Raw genomic sequence first — 19,778 nt, forward strand, 5'->3', positions numbered from 1 at the left:
GAGGACTCAGGCTCCAAGAGAACAGTAGACAAGTCAGGCTTGAAGAAGTCAAACTCAGAAAGGCAAATGGAGCCAGAAGGGTGAGAAAACAACCAATGGCAACTTTCAGAGGGGCCGTGGGAGCTGGGGCCAACACTCCAAGGAAGGATGAGCTTGTCTCGGGTCAGACAGAACTTCCATGGAGTGGGATCCGCACTGTCAGAGAAGGAGGGCAGGCAGGTCACAGCCTAACCGCTGAATGCAGAACGCCGCATGCCTCCCTGGACCAGCGGCCAGCTCAGAGGGGCTTCTAGTTCCAGCACATCCTGCCCTGGATTTTCAAAATGTAGGCTTGTGTAAGAATTGCCTGGGCGCTTGTTATACAAGTCCCATCACCGGCCATCTACGTGCTCAGGTGTGCTCTCTCAGTATCTTTGCCATGAATGAGTCAGACTCTGCATGTGAAACGCTTGGCAGGTGGTCCTGGGACACCCTGCTCCCGACTTCAGATGGACACCTGGTGAGCGCTGGCCTCTGTTTCAGAGCAGACATCTCTCTGAGTCCTCAGGCTCCAGTCACTCGAATTTAGGGCCAGCCCGGGAGGCTAGTGGTCATTCTGGAAAACACACCTGCAGGGGTGAGGAGGATGACAAGGGCAGGCAGAAGTGGTGAGGGTATGCAGCCTCTGTCTACGGAGCAGGGAAAGCCTGGAAAGAGTCGTGGCGTTGGAGAGAGCCGGGTGTGCCAGAACGATGCTCACCCTGCATCATCCAGCTTGGCCGCCGCCTCCTTCAAGTGCTCAGGAGTCTGCGGGAACCGGTGCAGTGGGCTCCTGCCTAGATCTCACTCTCCTTGAAGATCTCCTCCATGGTGTGCACCAGGGTGAAGTAGCCCTCGCTGCTCTCCGACAGGCTGCTGCCGCGGGGCCAGGCTGCGTGGCCTTGACGAGGCGGGGTGCCCGCCACCCCTAGGCCCTCCCTGGTCAAGTGCAGGAGCCGCCCACCACCAGGCCAGGGCCGCGCTTTCTGCAGCGACCCGGAGTTGGTCCCCTCCGAGAGCTTCTTGGGACATTTCCCCAGGAATCGGAAGTTCTTCCCCAGGACCCAGGCTCTGCAGCCTGAGTGGCGGGCTAGCAAGAAGCGGGCCCACTGTTTTCGCAGCTCAGCCTTCACCTGCCAGGTGAGAAGAGAGTAAGGTTACTGCCCGGGAATCATTGAATCCTGCATCCACTCAGCAAATGCGTGTTGAGTGGCTGCTCAGAACCATCCTCCGGAAACTTGCGTTCTCACTAGGGGAAAGGAGCAGAGACGCAAACAGACACATTTGCGCAGAGCAGAGGGTTGGACACCCGAGGCTGTTAAGCAGGACCATGGGAGGAGGCAAAAAAATATGAGACACAGTGTTTAGAAAAGGACTCTGTCAAGGTGGCATTTGAGGCCTGCCTGATGAATCAAGGGTCCCTGTGTGAAGATACAGAAAAGGCAGCAGTGAGCAAGACAGACGAGGTTTTGCTGTCAAGCAGCTTACATTCTAGTGGAAGGAGGCAGAGATCAATGTTTAAACCTGGGGTGGGGAGAGGGGAGGATGAAAGGGAGCTAGAAATCCCACGGGCTCCTAAGTCAGGAGCAAAATGCTCCAGCCTGGGCCCTTCCCCCTTTCAAGCCTCATTCCAAGTGAGCAGAGAGCTGACTGGGGCTCTGCAACAATAATAAATGTAACCATTGTTACGAGGCAGAGAACCTTTACCACCCACACCCCAGGGTAACACCGCAGGGCAGGGACTGTTGCTACTCCCATTTACAGACTGAGGTTCCAAGAGCCATGGTGACCTAACACAGAGCTCCTAAGCGGGTGAGTCTTCAGGGCTTGATGCGAATTTTTGAACTCTAGACTTGCAGCTGGTTCCCTCTATCACACTTTGATCCTCCTGGTTGGCATAGCTCCAGTGGGACCATGGTTGGGTTCTGTAAAGAAAACTCACCCCAGCCCCTTGTCCCCGGAGTCTCAGCTGCCTCTTCTCTCCACTGGACACCCTAGGTGCCCATTTGTCCCAACACATGCTGGTCACTGCATATCTCCCCATGGCACCGTCATATAAACTGAACCCTCCAGGGGGCAGCAGGATGCCAGCCCCAGCCTCGCAGGAAGCTATAAGTCAGCACGGAAAACTTACCTCTCCATTAGCAAAGCAATACTGCGAGGCCACCAGTAGCCCCTGGAATGAAAGGAAGAGGTGGTGTGAAGCTCTACTCAGTAGAAGATGTGTCTGAGGGTCACTTGGAACGTCCGCAGGCCAGCCCTAGTCTCAGCAGCTTCTACAAGAGGCAGGCAGAGCTACTTGCTTGTGCTAACTAGAGTTAGTCTAGTTAGTATGTACTGGTGACGTTAACTCGGATTTCCATGGGGTCTCTTCTTTCTTTGACACCCACCACCCATATCAGCCAAGGCATTTGCTTAGGTGGTCATAGGTCAATGATGTGCGTGTGTGTGTGTTAGTTGTTCAGTCGTGTCCGACTTTTTGCAAACCCATGGACTGTAGCCTGCCAGGCTCTTCTGTCCATGGGAGTCTCCAGGCAAGAATACTGGAGTGGATTGTCATTCCCTTCTCCAGGGGATCTTCCTGACCCAGGGATCAATCCCAGGTCTCCTGCATTGCAGGCAGTTTCTTTACCATCTGAGTCACCAGGGGAAGCCCAACATCATTTATTCAATTATACAAATACTGAAAAAGGTAAATGTCCCATTTCTACTTGTCCATAGTGGGCAATTAAACTATTTTTGTTTTTTTGCCTGGCTTGCATCCTTTCCTGACCCTCCCCCACTCCCTGGGCTTCTGGCAGGGCTGTCAATCATGCGGTCCTCATGTTCTAGGAAAGCTATCACCACCATAAGCTGCTCAAATGGCCATGTGACCCTAGCAGGGCCAATCACAATTCTTTTCACTAACAAAGAAGGCTTCGTCTGTTCCCTGCATTAGCCAACTTCAGAGTCAAAGTCAGTCTGGAGACACTCAAGGGTATCTCTCCCAGCCACACAGAGTGACCCCATCTGAGGATAAGGCCAACACAGAGAAAAGTTGAGGCTGGAGATTGTCAAGAGATGGGTTTCAGCGATACTGCTATGGCTTTCCCTGAGACACGAGGGTCTCTGGGACTTAGACTGTGTGTCTGATACACTGGAGCTCCATATGTGTGCAGGACCCAAGGGCTTGAGTGTTTATGGGAAGAACATCATAAAAATGCCAGGACTCACAAGCAAAGGACACATTTCCAGAGAATGAAGGTCATGGTGTAGGCTGACTCTTCCATCCCTCTTGATAACATTTCTCTCATCTGCTGTTGCTAGGGTGGGAGGTTTGGTGCTGGGAACGGAGCTAGACTTGAAAAGGAATTATAAAATGTTGTTCTGGGGGGGTAGGTTTTTATGCTCGTTCTCAGGGAAGCCAGAGATCGCCACGCGGGCTGACACGACAATCAGTCACGTGTTTGGATTCTGCCCAGGGGCCAGGAATTCTCCTTCTCCCGGGCACCTTTATTCCATGGCTCCAGAATGGCTCTGCTCTAGGGCTCCTAAAGGGGGCACAGTGCAACCAGTTTACCATTCTCACACACTCGGTCTCCTTGGAGGGTCAGAGCTGCTCTGTGCAGTTGGCAGGGCAGGTGTTATTTGCCTCTGGGTCTAGGATATTAGAACAGAGTGCTGGGACTCTCATGAATCAGTTGGCTAAAATAGGATTCCACATCACAAGCGTGTCTTTCACTTCACGTTCCCAAGTCATGGTTGGAGGAACAGCCTGGAGTCTGGTTAATTTTTGTTCTAGATGAAGCAGGTGTGAAGGGCTCGGCCCCCGAGCAGATGGCTCTCACCGCATATGTCACCACCACGTGGCGGTCTCTCCACAGATCCCCTGAGAGCAGCGGGAGGCTGGTGACATCCTCTGAGCAATAAGACCTTGGGAGACCGAAGCCCCCCGACCACCAAAGCAGTTCAGTTCAGTCACTCAGTCGTGTCCGACTCTTTGTGACCCCGTGAATCATAGCACGCCAGGCCTCCCTGTCCATCACCAACTCCCGGAGTCCACCCAAACCCATGTCCATTGAGTCAGTGATGCCATCCAACCATCTCATCCTCTGTCATCCCCTTCTCCTGCCCTCAAATCTTTCCCAGCATCAGGGTCTTTTCACATGAGTCAGCTCTTCGCATCAGGTGGCCAAAGTATTGGAGTTTCAGCTTTAGCATCAGTCCTTCCAATGAACACCCAGGACTGATCTCCTTTAGGATGGACTGGTTGGGTCTCCTTGCAGTCCAAGGGACTCTCAAGAGTCTTCTCCAACACCACAGTTCAAAAGCATCAGTTCTTCAGCACTCAGCTTTCTTTATAGTCCAACTCTCACATTGATACATGACTACTGGAAAAACCATAGCCTTGCCTAGACGGACCTTTGTTGACAGCATAATGTCTCTGCTTTTTAATATGCTGTCTAGGTTGGTCATAACTTTCCTTCCAAGGAGTAAGTGTCTTTTAATTTCATGGCTGCAATCACCATCTGCAGTGATTTTGGAGCCCAAAAAAACAAACTCTGTCACTGTTTCTGCTGTTTCCCCATATTTGCCATGAAGTGATGGGACCAGATGCCATGATCTTCATTTTCTGAATGCCAAAGCAGTAAGAAAAGGAAACTGTTGGGTCCAGTGCTGATTGCTATGGTGGAACCACTAAGACACAGCCCACTGATAATGCACCTGCTCACCTGAGCTCCCACCTCTGCCCAGTGGCCTGGAGGGAAGAGCACAGGGGTATTCAGGAGGGCAGCCTCTGCCCTGGCACGAGGCTCTCAGTGTACTTCTGTCTCTCTCTGGAGAGCCCATCTGATTCCTCACCCTCCTCGGCAGTGCTCCGGGGGAGCAGGGCTGCAGGACCAAGTGATCAGTGCAGTAGCTGGTCTCCAGAGACCGCCCCAATGTTTTCTCCATCCCTTTATGTGACTCTGAACATCAAGAGGTGGATCTTATCTTCCCTCCCCTCGAGGCTGGGATGACCTTGTGACTCCTTCTATGAGCACAATGTGGTGGGAAGTGACATTCTGGGTATTCTGGCCCTCCCTCTTAGAACACTTGCTCTGGGGATATTCTGGGAGTCCAGCTGCCATGCTTCAAGGCACACAAGATACATGGAGAAGCCACGTGGAGGAGGATGGAGGCTCTCTGATCCATATCCTCAGCGGAGCTCCCAGACGACAGCCCATGGCAACATCCAGCGTGTGAATGAGACGTCTTGGATGTTCCAGACCAATCCAACCTTCAGATGTTTGCAGCCTCATTCAAAGATGACATATATCAAAAGGATCGCTCTGACAGCCCAGCTCACAGAATCATTCAGGATAATAACATAGTTACTGCTTCAAGCTATGATCAGGGCTGGTTTGTTACACAATAACGGGTGACCAAACATGTTTCCAGTCACCAGAGAATTTGATAGGCTAGGGTTCTTTCTCAGAAATGTGACCCACAAGACCCCACATGAGTGTCTGATCTTCAGCTGGCTTTGGGTATGTGAGATCAGCTGATCGAGGGGTCAGATCAAGCTCTCCAAGGAAAAAAGGGCACCAGATACTTCTGACAGAACAGCTGTGGGCTTTTGTTTTGTTGTTGTCGTTTCTCGTTTGGGATTACTTTTTAAAGAAGATTAAGACCAAGCAACATAGGAAACCCAAATGACTAAACTATATAGCCTTTGAAATCCCCCAAAAAGATTGAAATAAACATGGTTTCGAAATGAAAAAAATTATCAGCGTGTGTTCTCTGTTGAAAACTACGTGCAATTCAGCTCTAACAGAAGGGAAAAAGAGCCATTGTCCAGTGATCCTACCGTACCTCAGGCTCTGTCTCCCTGGCCTCTGGTGAGCATGCAGTGGTCAGGTGCATTTTCTTCACTCTGCCCACAGACTCTCAGAACCTGACAGTGTCTGCTGGTAGTGGCTTCAGGACTCTGATACAGGGACTTCCCTGGTGGTCCAGTGGCTAAGACTCCATGCTCCCAATGCAGGGAATCCAGGTTCAACCCCTGGTTAGGGGACTAGGTCCCACATGCAGCAACTAGAGTTCACACGGCACAACCAGAAGATTCTGCATGCCTCAACTAAGACAAGGTGCAGCCAAATACACAAATAAATATTTAAAAAGAGACTCTGCTATAGGAAACCTGGTTCTGACCTTCACAGAGCACCTGAGAAGCCCTCCTGCACAGTGGTTACAAGCAAGGCTTAATCTCTGAATGCAAATCTCATCTCTGCTACTTGTTAGCATATGCAGAAGTTCCTCTGAGCCACAGATGTTTCAACTATAAAACAATAGAATAATCACTCCCTCACAGTGAGAATGTGAGGATTCAATGACATTTATTTTGACCCAAACAAAACCAGTTCTGGTGGCAAAGAATTCACCTGCCAATGCAGGAGATGCAAGAAACGTGGGTTTGATCCCTGGGTCAGGAAGATCTACTGGAGAAGGAAATGGCAGTCCACTCCAGTATTCTTGCCTGGAGAATCCCCTGGACAGAGGAACCTGGTTGGCTGCAGTCCATGGGGTTGCAAAGGGTCAGACATGGCTGAGCACAGCACAGAAAATCACTTCAGCCAGCCTTAGCCATCCAAGTCTGCAAAGCTTAGGCTCTAGGTTAGTGAGGAAGTCATCTAGAAAGTTCAGCCCATGAATCCCATGAAAGAGAGATGAAACAGACCTACTATGTCCTACCTGGATTCCTGACCCCCAGAATCATGAGAAATAATAAACATGACTGTCATTTTAATCCACTAAGTAATGGATGACAGTTTAAGCGATGGATGAGCAAAATGCCTAGGTACCTCAACCACAGCTGGCCACTTGTTTCTAGATTCAGCTCCCACATAACTGTCAAGATTCAAGAGCCTCCTGGTCTCTACTCACTGTTCATTTTGCACAAGCTCTGTGGAGAACCCAGCAAAAATAGGCACTTAATAAAAGACTCCATGCTGACACTCGCAGAGAAAATGATTGTGAGTCACACCAACTATTACAGAGCAGGAAACAAACCACTTTCCCTTTCGTAGTCACCAAGTCATGCTGGCAAGATTAAAGCAACATTTCCCTCTCCACACCCTCCTAATTTGAAAAGCCCTCGCTGATCAATCCTGCCGTTACCTGAACTCTTTTTCCACCTGCAGGCTCTCGAAATTCTGATTCTGTTTGGATAAAAGGCATTAGGCTTTCTACAAAGGCAAGAAGTCCTTGTTCAGACATCTACTTACATGGAAGGAGCCCAGAGTCAATTGAATGAAGAGTCGTATAAGTCTTGGAAATCCTTCAACTTGATCATCAGTGATGAAAGAGAAGAGAATGTCATGAACGCCCAATAAAGGGATGAGGACCAGTGTGGACTTGGCCAATCTGCAAGTAACAACCGAACAGGTGTCATGAAAGCCGCCCTGGGAACAGGCAACATTTTCTGCTTTTCTGTGTACCGATTGTGTTTAGTCGTTCAGTAATGTCTGACTCTTTGTGACCCCACAGACTGTAGCCCGCCAAGCTCCTCTGTCCATAGGGATTCTCCAGGCAAGAATACTGGAGTGGGGTTGCCATGCCCTCCTCCAGAGGGTCTTCCCAATCCAGGGATTGAACCCAGGTCTCTTGCATTGTAGGCGGATTCTTTACCATCTGAGTCACCAGGGAAGCCCAAGAATACTAGAGTGGGTAGCCTATGCCTTCTCCAGGGGGAATTTCTCAACCCAGGAATTGAACTGGGGTCTCCTGCACTGCAGGGGGATTCTTTACCAGCTGAGCTACCAGGGAAGCCCTTTAGTGTAGCTCTAATCGTATTGATAAATAGTTGGTTTTTCTGTTTGTCTCCTTGGGTACATATACACTGAATGCCCTAAGAGCCAGTATGGTCTTGTTCACAGATGCATCCCCACACTTGACTCATGGAAGATGCTCAGAAAACATGAATTAGGATGGATGAATGGATTCCCCCATACAGATTATGATATACCTACAGATCTTAACATTTTGTCTGATGGATATATTTACACGTACATGGGTGTCCCCCTGGGACATTACACAAGTTCCCTATTGCCTGGCCAGCAAGTGCCTCTACTTCTTTCTCTATCCAGGACTTCCAACGTCAGTGCCTCACAGAGCCAGAGAAGGGAAAGAAAATGACTTGCCCGGGGTCACACAGCCACTAAGTGGTATCTCCCAGCCTGGAAGCAGGGCTTCTGACCTCACACTCAGGCCTTGCACACTACAAGCAGGATTTCATCATCTGTCCCCATGCTGCTCCCAACCTGACAGCGAGGGCAGCAGGAAATGAGAAACTGATCCTTCTCGTAAAAAGCTCCGTGTGGACACCGCTGTTGTATACACTCTACACAAAAAAGACAAACATTCCTTTGTACCACCCACGTGCAAATGCACAGCTGGGACCCAGACATTCCGTACCGCATACCGGTGGTTCCCAAATGGGCTATTAGGATTCCTACAAAGCTTTGAAAAAAAAAAAATATATATATATAGGTTGGCTCTCTATACAGCTTCCTGGGCCCTGTGTCAACCCCCTGAATCAAAATCTCTGGAGGTTGGGTCCAGGGAGTAAGGATTTGTAAAGGACTCTTCATGGGATATCAAGCAGCCACATTTGGAAACAACTTCTCTTCACCGTTGAGCAGCTTCTAAATTTCAAACTAACTACATGAGCAAAGGCGACTCACATTTGGGGCATAAACAAAGCTACCATCTGATACACATCTGGGGAAAAAAGCTTAAATGTAATGGTTTTTTTTGTTGGTTTTTTTTTGCCCAAGTCACTTGTCTTAAAGACTAGGAGAAGGTTCCTTTCTCCTCACTGAATAAAAACCCCATGGAGTTAAAGATGTGGAGGGACTTCCCTGGCAGTCCAGTGGTTAAGACTCTGCACTTCCACTGCAGGGGTTCAGTCCCTGGTCAGGGAACTAAGATTCCACATTCTGCATCTTGAAGTAAAAAAAAAAAAAAAAAAGATGTGGGAACAGAGAGGGTCAGCAGCCCCCATGTGCAGTATCTTCAGGGAGGTTTAATTTTATCCAAGAGAAAGCATCTATATGAATCTTATGTTTGAATGTTATCATTGAAATGAAAACCCTCACCTTTGTACCCTAAAACGACCTACCGCCAATAAGAGTTGAGCAGGAGTCACCAAGGAGGGGAACGCCCCCCACCCCCAGCACATGGGCTGAGTGTCCCAGGACAGAGCCCCGGGACTGAGGAGTGGAGAATCTGAGATGCAGCCACCGGTTAGGTGATCCTCCTGAGCCAAGCTCACGCCTAGTAGAGCTCCCACACCCACCTGTGCACACTCACTTAGCTGAGCCACATTAAGGTGTTCCCAAGCAGAAACTCTGTCAAGAGTTTCGGGTTTTGCTTGTTTGTTTCTCTAATTTCCAGGAGTGTCTTCAATCAGAGGTGGCAAATTGGCATCCATGGGTTATATTTGACCTGCTTACAGCTTTTGCTTATGTTAGGTAGTGATCTTTGCTATTGGAGCCGCCCTTAAATAATGAGATTTCAAGCAAAGAGGTCCAAATGTTCAGCTTCTTTTGAAAAGTAGGGAGATCTGGCCAGGCTGGGCCCCTATTCCTTGTTGCCAATCGTCATCTACAGCCTTTAGAGGGAACATGGTTTCTCCAACCCAAAGAGACTGTTTGGCCCTTGCAAGCGTGTGAGTCTTTGAGCCTTGCTCTGAGTTATTTAAAAAATCTTTATTTATTTATAAAAATATTAAAATATGTATGTATGTATTTATGGGTTATTTTTAAAAAAGATTTATTTAGCTGTATTGAGTCTTAGTTGTGGCACATGGGATCAAGCTCCCAGACCGGGGATCACACCCATGCCTCCCTGCATGAGGAGCTCAGAGTCTTAGTCACTGGACTACCATGGCAGTCCCTATTTTGGATTTTAATAACACATACTTTCATGCATGTCTTTTCATCAACTTATTCTCAGGACCATGCTATGACATTATGTTTTTTAAATAAACTGTTCATCTTGAAATACTTTTCGATCTACAGAAAAGTAGCAAAGATCGCACAGAGAATTCCCACATACCTTCACTTCCCCTAAAGTTTAAGTCTTACAGACCCATGATGGGACCTTTGGCAGCACTAAGAAACCAGTGTTGGCACGTGGCCAATAACTATCCTCCAGACTTTACCCAGATTTTCACCAGCTTTTCCAATAACGTTCTTTTCACATTCCAAAATCCAATCCAAGGTCCCCACACTTAGCATGGAAGAATTGTTAAGGAATGATCATCTTCTAATGACTTTTTGGGTCATTTTACTAGCTGCTATCTCTCTGTGTGTATTCCAAAGGAATTTCCCATTCCTCATATGATTCTGAGTTCTCTTTGGACAAAAGACTATTTACATCTCTGTTTGGATGAAAATCCATAAGTACCTATAGCAGCTCCTCTTATGAACTGTGTTTATGCCCTTTTTTCATCTACAGTCATTTGTTTATTTTAATGGTTTAGTTTATTGCAGTCGGTTAGCTCTTCAACTAGAGAAATGGCAACCCGCTCCAGTATTCTTGCCTGGAGAATTCTGTGGACAGAGGAGCCTGATGGGCTGCTGTCCATGGAGTCACACAGAGTTGGACATGACTGAAGTGACTTAGCATGCATGCATGTATTGGAGAAGGAAATGGCAACCCACTCCAATATTCTTGCTTGGAGAATCCCAGGGACAGAGGAGCCTGGTGGGCTGCCGTCTATGGGGTCGCACAGAGTCAGACACGACTGAAGCGACTTAGTAGCAGCAGCCACTCTTATGAGTAAGTACAGAGAGGAGAAGGAGGAGCTGGGGCCAAAGACAGTGGGACTCGAAGACAGTACCTGGGTCCGGGGTTTGAATCCCAGCACTGCCAATTACTAGCGATGTGGCCCTGGGCAAAGTATTTAACCTCTCTCCCTGTAAAAATGAGGATTATACTACTACTACTATCATATGAAATGTTAAAATAATAATAAAAATATTAATAATAATAGTAATTCCTAACATTGCCATTGGAGAAGGCAATGACAACCCACTCCAGTACTCTTGCCTGGAAACTCCCATGGATGGAGGGGCCTGGTAGGCTGCAGTCCATGGGGTCGCTAGGAGTCGGACACGACTGAGCGACTTCACTTTCACTTTTCACTTTCATGCATTGGAGAAGGACATGGCAACCCACTCCAGTGTTCTTGCCTGGAGAATCCCAGGGACGGGGATCCTGGTGGGCTGCCGTCTATGGGGTCGCACAGAGTCGGATACAACTGAAGCGACTTAGCAGCAGCAGCAGCAGCAACATTGCCATTTTAAGGACTAAATAACATGGAGCCAACCCTCAGACTAAACCATACCCGATATGTGAAGCATGATCAATAACATTTAGTTGTCACTATTTTTAAAGAAGCCATCTCTCCCTCAGGTTGCTCACAATCTCAGTGACTTGGATCAATTTTTCTTCCATTTGTGACATTTTTCTGAAAGTCATTTATAAGTTCACTAAGAAATGGTTCTGGGCTTCCCTGGTGGTCCTGTGGTTAAGAATTTGCCTTGCAATGCAAGGAACACCAGTTTGATCACCGGTCTGGGGAGATGCCACGTGCAGCAGGGCAACTAAGGGCACCACAACTATTGAGCCTGAACTATGGGATTTCTTTGGAAGGAATGATGCTAAAGCTGAAACTCCAGTACTTTGGCCACCTCATGTGAAGAGTTGACTCATTGGAAAAGACTCTGATGCTGGGAGGGATTGGGGGCAGGAAGAGAAGGGGACGACGGAGGATGAGATGGCTGGATGGCATCACTGACTCGATGGACGTGAGTCTGAGTGAACTCCGGGAGTTGGTGATGGACAGGGAGGCCTGGCGTGCTGCGATTCATGGGGTCGCAAAGAGTCGGACATGACTGAGCGACTGAACTGAACTGAACTGATGGAGCAACTACTGGAGCCCGTGCTCCACAACAAGAGAAGCCAGCGCAATGAGAAGCCCAAGCATGGTAACTAGAGGGTAATCCTCACTCTCCACAGCTAGAGAAAATCTGCAGGCGCAGCAACGAAGATCCATCACAACCAAAGACAGATAAATATATTTTTTTAAGATATGTACTTTAAAAAATAAAATAAAAATAAAATTTAAAAAAGACATGATTCTCCCTTATAAGTTCATTAAGAATCCTGCCCCACGCATCACACCAAAAGTTAAGATTATTTTTCTAGGAAGAGCATGTCACCTCCATGCTGGGAACCACAAGGAACAGAGAACTCCCTCCAGGCTGAGGGTCTGCTGGGGTCTGTCCACAATCCAGGGACACTGCTCTCTCTCCAGGTCTGCCTCAGTTGTCCTTTGCCAGACCATGCAGCTGGGCTGGTTACAGTTTACTGCTTGAATGATGGAAGCCGGGGAATGAGGGCTAGGATTACAGAAGGTTCTGGAGTCCTAGCAACTTGCCTCTTTGGCGAGTCTCAAGTGTGTCTAATTTAAACTTTCCTAAAATATACTCCTGGAGGGGGTCCAAATCTTGAGAACTACATTCTGAAAGTTCTCGAAAACCTGGGAGAGTTGGAGGCCGGACTGTTCCTACCAGAGTTTGGACAAAATGCATTGGCTTCATCACCCTCTTCTCCTCATCCTTGCAGGGGCCCCAGTAGGGAGGACATGGAAGAGGAGGACCTTCCAACATGGGGGACAGCAGTATGAGCTGAGTGTGCTCATGACCCCTTGGGGTGACAGGAAGCAGCCCTCCCAGAACTTAGAAATGAGGGAGTTAGCACTGCTCAGACAGAAAGATGGGCAAATGCACGATTCCCTGCACCAGGTGGTAAAATAAGGTGGCCTAAGAGACAGATCCCTGGGGACTCCCCTGGTAGTCCAGCGGTTAAGAATCTGCCTTGCCATGCAGGGGCTGTGGGTTCGATCCCTGGTTAGGGAACCAAGACTCCGCATGTCACAGGGCAACTAAGCTCAAGCACCACAACTATGGAGCCTGCATGCTCTAGAGCCCACAGGACACAACTAGAGAGTCCTCGTGCGGCAATGGAAGATCCCATATGATGTAACAAAGATTCGTGTGCCACAACTAAGACCCAACGAAAACAGATAAAAATAAGTAAATTTTTTTTTAAAGATAAGAGAAGTTTGAGAGCCATTGTTTTGGATAACTCTAGAGAAGAGCCTGGAAAAGAGGATGTCAGGCTGCTTAGAAACATACTTTCCATGGTCCAACCAGAAAATTGCATGCATCTGGTCCCATGGTCTATGTATTCTGTGTATCAGAATCTTCTAGGAACTCTCCTGCAAGAAGTCCATGGGCAGGGAACACTGGTGGTCCAGTGGTTGCAATCTAGAACCTGTGCTCACAACAAGAGAAGCCCCCCGCCCAAGAAGCCCCCAACTAGCAAAAGCCTGCACACCACAACAAAGACCCAGCAAACCCCCCCCCCAACCAAAAGAAGTCCATGTGGTGGGGCTCCATCCCTTGATAGTGAATCTAATACCCAGTGGAGGGGCTCATGAGTGAGGGCTTTGGGGCCGGCTATCTGGTGATGCTTAACATAGCCAGGATGGAAAGCTATCATAGGGGCCACTGAGGGTCTGCAGCTCAGGGACAGCCCAGTGGTCCGTGGTGGGCTTTGGCAGGGTTTAGACACTCTGTCTGTGTGAAAGGTGGTGCCTTGACACGTATCTGCCCCTGTTTCTGCCTCTTGGGAGTGCTGTCTTCTGATGGGTTTTCATGGTGACTGGGTTTCCCTGGTGCCTGGTTAGTGAGAGGATTCCCCAGTGAATGGACCCAGCCAGGGTAGCGGGGAGAAGCCCTGCTCTTGGCCTTGGATCTCCACCCTCAGAGAGGGGTGAGAGGCTTAGCCTTGGGAAAAGGGCCAGAGAGTCCGTCAGCCACTTGGAGGCTTGGCCAGAGGCGCCCAGAAAGACACATAGCTCTGTGTGGTCCGAGCCAGCTCAAGTACCCCCGGGCAATGGGGGTTTGCATAATATCTGAGCCAACAACTGTATATATTTGCCTGGTCCTGAACTGTATGTGTTTATGCTTCTGGAACTCCCGAGGGTAGGGGGTTAGGCTGATAGGATTTGGGGTCTGGAAACCCCAGGCAAATACTATTCATTGCATTGAATTAGGACCTCCTTTAACCCTCATCCCACTCCAGTATTCTTGCCTGGAGAATCCCATGGACGGAGGAGCCCGGTGGGCTGCAGTCCATGGGGTCGCAAAGAGTCGGACATGACTGAGCGACTTCACTTTCTTTCTTTCCTTTAACCCTCGTCACAAGTTGAGGATGGGTCTGGGGTGACTCTCCCAGGTGACACACCAGAAAGCAGACCTGGGGAGGCCAAGCGACTTGCCCAAGGTCAGTCCAGGGTGAAGGTCAGCATCAGCCCTCCTGATTCATTCTACACCCACATCCCCATCCGTGGTGAGTTGGAACGTGCGCTCCTCACAGATGGGGTCCCCATCCTATTTTCCTTTCACTTGAAGAACAGGGACGGCACATCACAGACCCTCATTGAATGTCTGTTGGAAAAATGAAAAACGACCTTACCCGCACACCTGGCTCAGGGTGGCTTCTGGCCTTAGAGGGAGAAATCCAGCTATATAGCCACTCTCACGCACATCTCTGCCCCTGGTCTGCCACGTGGACTGAAATCTCTTAAGTTTTGAGCAAAACTTTGGGTTAAAACACTGCATCCCCAAGAAACACACAAACGCTATAGAAAGTAGAATAACTGGGAAAAGAGGAGGGGAGGGGGACCTTTGTCTCGCATTCATTCAGCATTTGATTGACAGCAACACAGAGGTAAGTAATCACCCATGATCTGACACTGTGAGACGGGACTGCGGTCACCATGGAAGCAGAACAAGGGATGCAGCAAAAGCAAGTCCCAGAGAAAGCATGACTGTGTTAAAAATGTACTTCTTTGGGCTCCAAAAGTTTGTGGTCATATTACTCGAGGTCTTGCTGCTGCTGCTGCTAAGTCGCTTCAGTCGTGTCCGACTCTGTGCAACCGCAGAGACACAGCCCACCAGGCTCCCCCGTCCCTGGGATTACCCAGGCCAGAACACTGGAGTGGGTTGCCGTTTCCTTTTCCAATGCATGAAAGTGAAAAGTGAAAGTGAAGTTGCTCAGTCATGTCCGACTCCTAGCGACCCCATGGACTGCAGCCCACCAGGCTCCTCCGTCCATGGGATTTTCCAGGCAAGAGTACTGGAGTGGGTTGCCATTGCCTTCTCCGACTCAAGGTCTTAAAAATACCCAAATACTCTCTTCTGAGTTGTTGTTGTTGAGCTGCTATGTCATGACTGAGTCCTCTGTGACCCCATGGACTGTAGCCCGCCAGGCTTCTCTGTCCATGGGATTCTCCAGGCACAGATACTGGGGTGGGTTGCCATTTCCTTCTCCAGGGGCTTCTGAGTTACACTACGTCTTTTATTCTGTTACCTCAAATAAGGCAACTGTCCAACTCTCCTTCATGTGATTCTTTCCTATCCCTGTAAACCACCCACTCTTGGGGGCATTTTTCACAGTTTCCTCCTGGGAATGTGTGTGCCCTTGATTACTCACCACTGACTTCATTTTCATGGGACCAGAAGGTCCTCGATCTTTAGCAAAAGCCTTACATGACACCCTGACACTTTTTTCCAAGGGGCTCTTGCAGACACCCTCATCTCAGGAGAGAAACATACGAATGCCATTTTCCCCCTTCCTGGGACATTAGCCAGAATAGCCAGAAGGGGTCAAAATAAACTTTGACTGTTCGGTACTGACCTCAGGCCACTCACCTGTATTTATAATCTCTGAAGCACATTTGATGAGCTTTGAGCTTAGAAATGAGAAGCTTGAGAATTTTCAGAAAGATGAAGAAATTGACCTTGAAAAAAAAAGCAGATATAAATAAGTGATGGACTCTATGTGGCTATGACTATCAAGGTCACCCTGGACCTGGCCATCAGATCCTTGTCCATGTAAATAGAATGGGGCAGGTTGGCAGTCAGCCAATCAGGTAGTTTAATAGTCAGGGTAATCACCTCTCTCCCAAAGGCCATCTCAACTGAGAGCCTGGAGAGGGTTCTAAAGAGTCACTTATCCTTCTGGTTCTGGGACACCCACCACAATAGCCATCTGAGAAAGGCAAACAGACATTTACATTACTATTTTTAATTAAAATTATTGAGGGACTTTCCTGGTGGTCCAGTGGTTAAGAATCCATCTTGCAATGCATGGGACACAGGTTCGATCCCTGGTCAGGGAACTAAGATCCCCACATGCCACAAGGCATTGCCAAAAATTTTTTTAAATAAAAATAAGTAAAATAGAAAAGACTTTAAAATGCCTCTATGCAATGGAGAAAGAGCCCATAGAGATGGTGGTCAGGTTATAGTTAACGGAATAAAGTCTCTATAGACATTGAGCCAACACAATACTGATGTCCTTGTCTCAAACCACAGATTGAAACACAAGCTGAAGAATCCAACATGTACCTGTTATTACTTGTCTTATTGGCCTGGGGAAAATCAATACTCAAAACTAAGAGGATAGGGTTTCAGGCAAGAGGCTATGTATCCAATCTGCAAGCCAACAGGGAGAAGGGAAATTCCCAGCCAAGGAATATTTAGTAACAGAACACTTAAAGGCAAACTAAGTGTAACCAAGTAATTTATCCCATTTAATGGGATATCTGTTTTTCATCACAAAGAGAAAACGCTGTGTCCTTGGCTTAGTGGCTTGTTGAACTTGAGCATTTTTCTTACAAAGTAAGCCTAACAGGGAAAGGCACATATTTCAGGGAATTAATTTCAACCAGGACTGTCTCGTAGGAAATGAAGGTTTGTGATGAACGTGTTGATTCATTGTTCTTTGCGTCTTCCAGAGACCAGGCAAGAGAAAATGGGCATCGACCACTGACATGGAATGAAACACCAGCCTAGTGGACCACAGAACCTCCATCCATCCAGGTGCCTCAGAACTCAGGGCTCAGCAGTCACAGTGGGATGGGGCGGTTTCTTATCTGTACACCATCTGGAAAGGGGCTGAAGGAGGATTTTTTTTTTTTAAACAAGTTTCTTTTTCTTTTGGCTGCACTGGGTCTCCATTACTGTGTACGGGCTTTCCCAAGTCACATTGAGTGGGGGCTACTTTGTGTCGTGGTGCGCAGGCTTCTCGTCACAGTGGCTTCCCTACCTCAGTGCACAGGCCCCAGGGCGCATGGGCTCAGTAGCTGCAGCTCCCAGGCTCTAGAGTGCGGGCTTCCATAGTTATGGTACATGGGCTTCGTTGCTCTGTGGCATGTGGACTCTTCCCAGATCAGGGATTGAACATGCGTGCCCTGCATTCGTGGGCGGATTCTTCTCCACTCTGCCACCAGGGTCCTCAAAGAGGACATTTTTGAAGAACCAAGCCAACTCCTGTTGGATTCTGTGACCAGATGTGGGACACTTAGGATCCCAAACATATAAGGTCTTTTTCCAGCCCTAGACAATACAGAATGCATTCAGTTCAGTTCAGTTCAGTTGCTTAGTCATGTCTGACTCTCTGCGACCCCATGGACTGCAGCACGCCAGGCTTCGCTGTCCATTACCAACTCCCAGAGCTTACTCAAACTCATGTCCATCGAGTCAGCAATACGATCCCACCATCTCATCCTCTGTCGTCCCCTTCTCCTCCTGCCTTCAATATTTCCTAGCATCAGAGTCTTTTTCAATGAGTCAGTTCTTCGCATCAGGTGGCCAAAGTTTTGGAGTTTCAGCTTCAGCATCAATCCTTCCAATGAATATTCAGGACTGATTTCCTTTAGGATTGACTGGTTTGATCTCCTTGCTGTCCAGGGGACTCTCAAGAGTCTTCTCCAACTCCACAGTTCAAAAGCATCAATTCTTCAGTGCTCAGCCTTCTTTATGGCCCATCTCTCATATCCATACATGACTACTGGAAAAACCATAGCTTTGACTAGATGGAACTTTGTCAGTAAAGTGATGTCACTGCTTTTTAATATGCTGTCTGGGTTGGCCATAGCTTTTCTTTCAAGGAGCAAGCGTCTTTTAATTTCAGGGCTGCAGTCACCATCTGCAGTGATTTTTGGAGCCCAGGAAAATAAAGCCTCTCACAGAATGCATACGGTCAGATGTACTGTTCTTGGTGACGTTTCTCTGGCAACACCCAGCTGCCGTGCTCAGATCTGGGTCTACAGGTTGGCAGGGGTGGTTGTAGCAAGGTGGGGGCTCAGAGTTTGATGTCATGTAACCCAAAACTCATCTGCCTCCCCGCCACCCCGTCAGCCCCTTCAACCCCCTTCACTCCTGATGCATAGACTAAAATGCCTACATTAGAACTACTCCTTTGGGTTAAAACACTCCATTCCTAAGAGCCCTGCTGAAGGAAGGGCACACCGAAGGTGAAGGGAGGCTGAAGGGGGATTTCTCTTTTTTATCTGCTCACTCGCTCATTTTTACAAGGAAGGATTCAATCAATATCTATGATCTGACTTGCTCTCATCATGAGAAGGAGAAGATGGGATACAGCAAAGGAAAACAACCCACGTGCTGCAACCACTGAAGCCCAAGCACCTAGATCCTGAGCCAAGAAGAGCCACCGCAATGAGAAGCCCGCACACCACAACATAGAGTAGCCCCACTCACTGCAGCTAGAAAGCCCAGGCTCAGCGATGAAGTGCAGCCAAAAATAATAACTAAATATATATTTTTAAAAGGAATAAAGGCCCTTCCTCTGCAAGGTCTCAGAGTAGCATCACCAACTGACTCTAACCCTCAGCACAGCTTTGGGTTAATAGTGATTGACTATATATATATATATATTTTTTTTTTTTTCCCCCCTCTAAAAAAAGCTTCCTTAGTCTCCCCTCTCTCCTGCTAATGGTGTTGAAATCCAGGCCCATAGCTTTGCTGTCCCTGGATTTGTCCATGACTGAAGACCCTGCAGCCCCAAGGTTTGTCCACATCAAAGACAGTTGATAGGGGGTCACCGAGCTGACTACGGGTTTCTTTACATAGTCTGAAAACCCAGAGAGAAGGAGGCTTAAAGTGTGAGCCTGGATTTAGGTCCTGAACCAAAACAAGAAGTTTCTTGTGTGAGAGGAGATTATATGGCACACTTACTTCTGCCACGACACAACACCCAAGAGGAGTTTCTTATTTGTTTCTTCTCATTCAACAGATCCAAACCACGGCTCAGCATCTTCATCTCAAGGGATCTGGCCCAGGTTCTTTCTGAGCCAGAGAATTTGATGGGAGGCAGGGAAGGGGGTGGGGTCCTCCACAGCTGCTGAGCTCAGAGAGGGAAAAGGGTGGGTGGGGTGGTCCTCACCGTTATGCAAAGCATCATGGGTCCTCGGATGATCCACCAGATATTCTTATTCCTGTTGTTTCCCCAGCACCTAAGGCAAAGAGTGGGCAGTAGAAGACTTACAGTTGAGACAGTAAAGACCCTGAGCTCCCTGGAAGGCTCACTTGGTGTGGGGAGGGAGGACTCAAATCCCTTCTTATTAGGTTGATACTGTTGATTTTTTTTTTTTTTTTTTTTTTTGGTGAACCAGAAAAGTGGTCTTCATGCTAACAGCTTGCAGTGTATCCTTCTACATATTTTCCCATGTTCGTACAAACATAAACTCTTCATTATATGGGCACACCTCGTTTTCCTGTGCTTCACTTTGTTGCACTTTGCAGACACTGCTTTTTTTACAAATCGAAGGTTTATGGCAAGCTTGCATCGGGCAA

At 48.2% G+C, this 19,778-nt stretch overlaps 1 protein-coding gene across 1 annotated transcript in view; it reads right to left on the reverse strand.

The window, feature by feature from the left end:
• Nucleotides 1-815: 815 nt before the first annotated feature.
• The window catches only part of GLP2R (glucagon like peptide 2 receptor), a 40,592-nt gene continuing 21,629 nt past the window's right edge, over nt 816-19,778 (reverse strand). Inside the window, exons 9-13 of the mRNA XM_055579636.1 lie at nt 19,369-19,438; nt 15,831-15,919; nt 7,266-7,404; nt 2,153-2,194; nt 816-1,151 (exon numbers count right to left, since the gene is read on the reverse strand). Coding sequence (XP_055435611.1) covers nt 816-1,151; nt 2,153-2,194; nt 7,266-7,404; nt 15,831-15,919; nt 19,369-19,438 — 676 coding nt within the window. The remainder of the gene's footprint in view (nt 1,152-2,152; nt 2,195-7,265; nt 7,405-15,830; nt 15,920-19,368; nt 19,439-19,778) is intronic.

The sequence above is a fragment of the Bubalus kerabau genome, chromosome 4, assembly GCF_029407905.1.
Source record: "Bubalus kerabau isolate K-KA32 ecotype Philippines breed swamp buffalo chromosome 4, PCC_UOA_SB_1v2, whole genome shotgun sequence".
Classification (NCBI taxonomy): domain Eukaryota; kingdom Metazoa; phylum Chordata; class Mammalia; order Artiodactyla; family Bovidae; genus Bubalus; species Bubalus kerabau.